Source organism: Cyprinodon variegatus, unplaced genomic scaffold (assembly GCF_000732505.1).
Source record: "Cyprinodon variegatus isolate N-32 unplaced genomic scaffold, C_variegatus-1.0 Scaffold1299, whole genome shotgun sequence".
Taxonomy (NCBI): Eukaryota; Metazoa; Chordata; class Actinopteri; order Cyprinodontiformes; family Cyprinodontidae; genus Cyprinodon; species Cyprinodon variegatus.
In genome coordinates, this window is record NW_015151752.1 from 132,649 (window position 1) to 135,916 (window position 3,268).

General features: G+C 44.6%; 1 protein-coding gene across 1 annotated transcript in view; it reads left to right on the forward strand.

Moving 5' to 3' along the window:
* The window catches only part of hyou1 (hypoxia up-regulated 1), a 20,577-nt gene extending 18,477 nt beyond the window's left edge, over positions 1–2,100 (forward strand). Inside the window, exon 23 of the mRNA XM_015402096.1 lies at positions 1,171–2,100. Within this exon, the coding sequence (XP_015257582.1) occupies positions 1,171–1,220 (50 nt within the window). The 3' untranslated portion in view covers positions 1,221–2,100. The remainder of the gene's footprint in view (positions 1–1,170) is intronic.
* Positions 2,101–3,268: the final 1,168 nt, after the last annotated feature.

Sequence of the window (3,268 nt, forward strand, 5' to 3'; positions counted from 1 at the left end):
CAGAAGGTCTCCACTGCAATATTCCACAAAACGGGCAATAGTCAAACTTTCTGATCAAACTATGCCTTCAGTTTATTCCAGCAAACAAACGGAAAACTCTGCGATGGCAGCCTGTAGATCAAAGCTATAGAGGATGAGCTTTTATTTCCGGGTGGATCATCTCAATCAGTGGTCCTGCTATCAGTCAATCATTCTGGTGATATGTTAACGTAAGGCCGTCTTATGTGCTCGTCCCGTTAGCTTTCTTTTTCTGCCTACCTTTAGGCGTATCTGTGGTGAGCTGCAGTTTCAGTCATTGAGGCTCACCTTTTTCACCGTGGTTCTTTTAAAATCGCCGACGGTCAGAAGAGATAAAGTCTCTTTGAAGTGAAGAAAAGAGAGGCCTCAGAAGAGGCATATATATTCAAAATGTTTTGCCCGGAGAGCTCTTCTCGCAAAGTATTATTGGATTTGCTGTCACAAAGATGGCGCAGGCACCGCGCGGTGGACCAGCGGGGAAGTGATCATCTGTCCGAACGGTCAGGACGTCAGACACAGTTAGCTGGTGTGCGCTATCAGAACAGCAACTTTTAAACAGAGCGGGCATGAGCAGAAATGAGCTCTCGCACGCGCATTTCTATTTTATTTATTTTTTTAAGTGGAGAGGGCAGGTCTTTTAAAAATTTAAGGGAGAAAAATAATTCAAAGCAGAAAAAAAATCAACCAGGAAAGAAGAAAAATCCCAAATGGACTTAATAAAAGTGCAACTTTCCTTTTCTCGCTCTTTTCCAGTGAGGTTGTGAAGTTGGTTTGGCTTTAAATAGGCTTGAAAAGCAAAAATAGGAGACAGGGTGCTGCAGCTAGAGCACCCTCTGCTGGCCAAAAGGCTAACAGCAGCAGGTATTCCCAGCCTGTTTCTGCAGCATACAGCAGAGTTTCTTTATATTTTTCATTTACTGCTTTGAAGCAGCTCTTTATTCTGGAGACGGACCTGTACTGTGGGACAAAGCCTGACTCGTTTTGCCTAAATCGAGTTCCTGGCGTTTTCTTGGTTCATGTGCACTAATTCCCACAGGCTACTGATGGGAGGAACATTAGAACTGACAGAAAGACGAGGAAGGAACCAGAATGAAGGTAAAATCCACCTGCAGATCCACAGACTGACCTTCTTCTTCTCTGGTTCCTGTTTAGAGTCTTCAGACGGCGGCGCTCATGGGAACCACGTGGAGGACGAGTTATAACCACTGGACCTGGAAAACTTCTTCACTATTTATTGACTCCTTCTCAGCTCTTTGCCTTTTTTAATCGCCTCGTTTTTTTTTTGTTTTTTGTTTTTTTATTGGCCCGTTTGTCCAGTTCTGACTCCATTCTAAGACCCCCCCACCCCCCTGTCTAACTGGTTTCACTGGGACCCTCTGACGCTGCTGCCTGTGGACCCAGAGAGAAAAAAGCCCGGTTTAGTCCGAGTCCTGAGCCAAAGTGCGGAGCTGCCATCTCCAGCCACCGGGGGCGCTGTCACTTCATCACAAAGTTGAATAAAAATAGTTCAGAAGTAAAAAGAAGTAAATGTAACATTTCATCAGGATCCAGTCTGGTTTAAACCGGATCTTCAAACTGGATTACTTGAAGCGGTTCTGGAGCGTTGGGCGTGGACCTCATGGGTTCCATGTCAGTGGAGGAGGGGGGGTAGCACCGACTTGGTTCCGGTTCACAGCACAGCTGTTGGACAAGGTTTGGTCTGACTGGGGAATCAGTGGGTGGACTGGTGTCACTGGTTTCACTCAGTCGGGCCGTAGGAGGTTCCCCCTGATCGGGTCGGAGATCAGGACGGATTTTGTTCCAGAACCAGAAGAACTTTGGGTGGTTTTTCCTTTAATAAAGAATCTGTTTGAACCTCGTCTGTCCTGTTTGCTTTGAGGAAGCGGGACACCTGATTGGACGAACCAGCGAGACGTTAGAAAGGATGCTGACCTTAAAACTGGTTCTTTTCTGTAGAAGAACCAGTACCAGCCCTGTTTCACCTCTGGACCCACCAGAACCGGGCTTTGGGTCGGATCTGTGACTTTGGAGCGAAAAGACAAACAAGATTCTGATGATGATGAAAAGTTTGTTTGTGAATAAAGTTTTCTTTATTTGAATTGGCTGTTTTGAGTGTGAGTGGTTTGATTAAACGTTGGACGGTCCCCCACCCAGATTAGATGAATAATCTGAGACTAAAAGCATTCAAATTAATTTCTTCAGTTTAACGGAGAGGAAACTATTAAGGCTCAGATGTTCCTTAAACAGTGCAGATAATATAATGTACAAAAGAATGGAAAAACTATCTTTAATATGCTGTAAATTCTAAACTGTAAAATAATTTGAAAAAATAATTTTGAAATATACATCCATAAAAACAAAAGCTGAAGTGTTAAAATACTTCAGCAGCTTTATATCTCCAATTCACATCATCTCAGGTCGCTTTTCATTTTCTAATAGAGTTGGTTGCCAATGTGACTCCATAGCTCCCTGCTAACCTCAGCAGGCATGTTAGTAGCACGTTAGCAGCGGTTCCAGGCCTTCACAGGCCCGCCGGTTCCAGGCCCGCCGATGGGGAATAAAGCCCCCAGGAAAAAAAAGAAATTATAAAAACATGGAAAAGGATCCTGGGCGACTTTCACTTCTGCCAACAGAATAAACCCAAATAATAGTTCGAGATTCATTGAACATTTTTGGTTTGAGAGCAAAGCAATGAAACCAATTACCGTATTGGCTCAATTATAAAACGAGGGTTTTTTTTTTTGTTAAAAGTGATGTTAAATTGTCTGATCTATTATACAGGCTGGCAGAGGTCTGGGGCCGCTACACCAACGCAGCAGCAGAGGGCGCCATTTCTTCTCAAGCCAGTGAACTCACTGTGGCTGGAGTCATATTTCTATCACAACAGAGAAGAAAAGGATACTACAGATGGAGAGTTGCTGAACAGAGAGACAGAAAAGTTCACAGACATTTGAGTTATGGAGTCAGTTTTAAAATAATGATGGACAGCGCAGCGCAGGCATCAAACAACCGCCAGGATGCAAGGAAATATGGAGTTATAGAGAGCAATGCCAGAGGATGATGCATTCAAAAACACAGTCTGGAAAATTCAAACTGCAAAAGCTAATAAATAAATAGCAGAGCTGCAAGGTGAGAGTGGGAGTGACAGCGAGAGTGGGAGTGACGGTGAGCGGCAGGGTGAGTGTGGGAGTGACGGCGAGCTCCAGGGTGAGTGTGGGAGTGACGGCGAGCTCCAGGGTGAGAGTGGGAG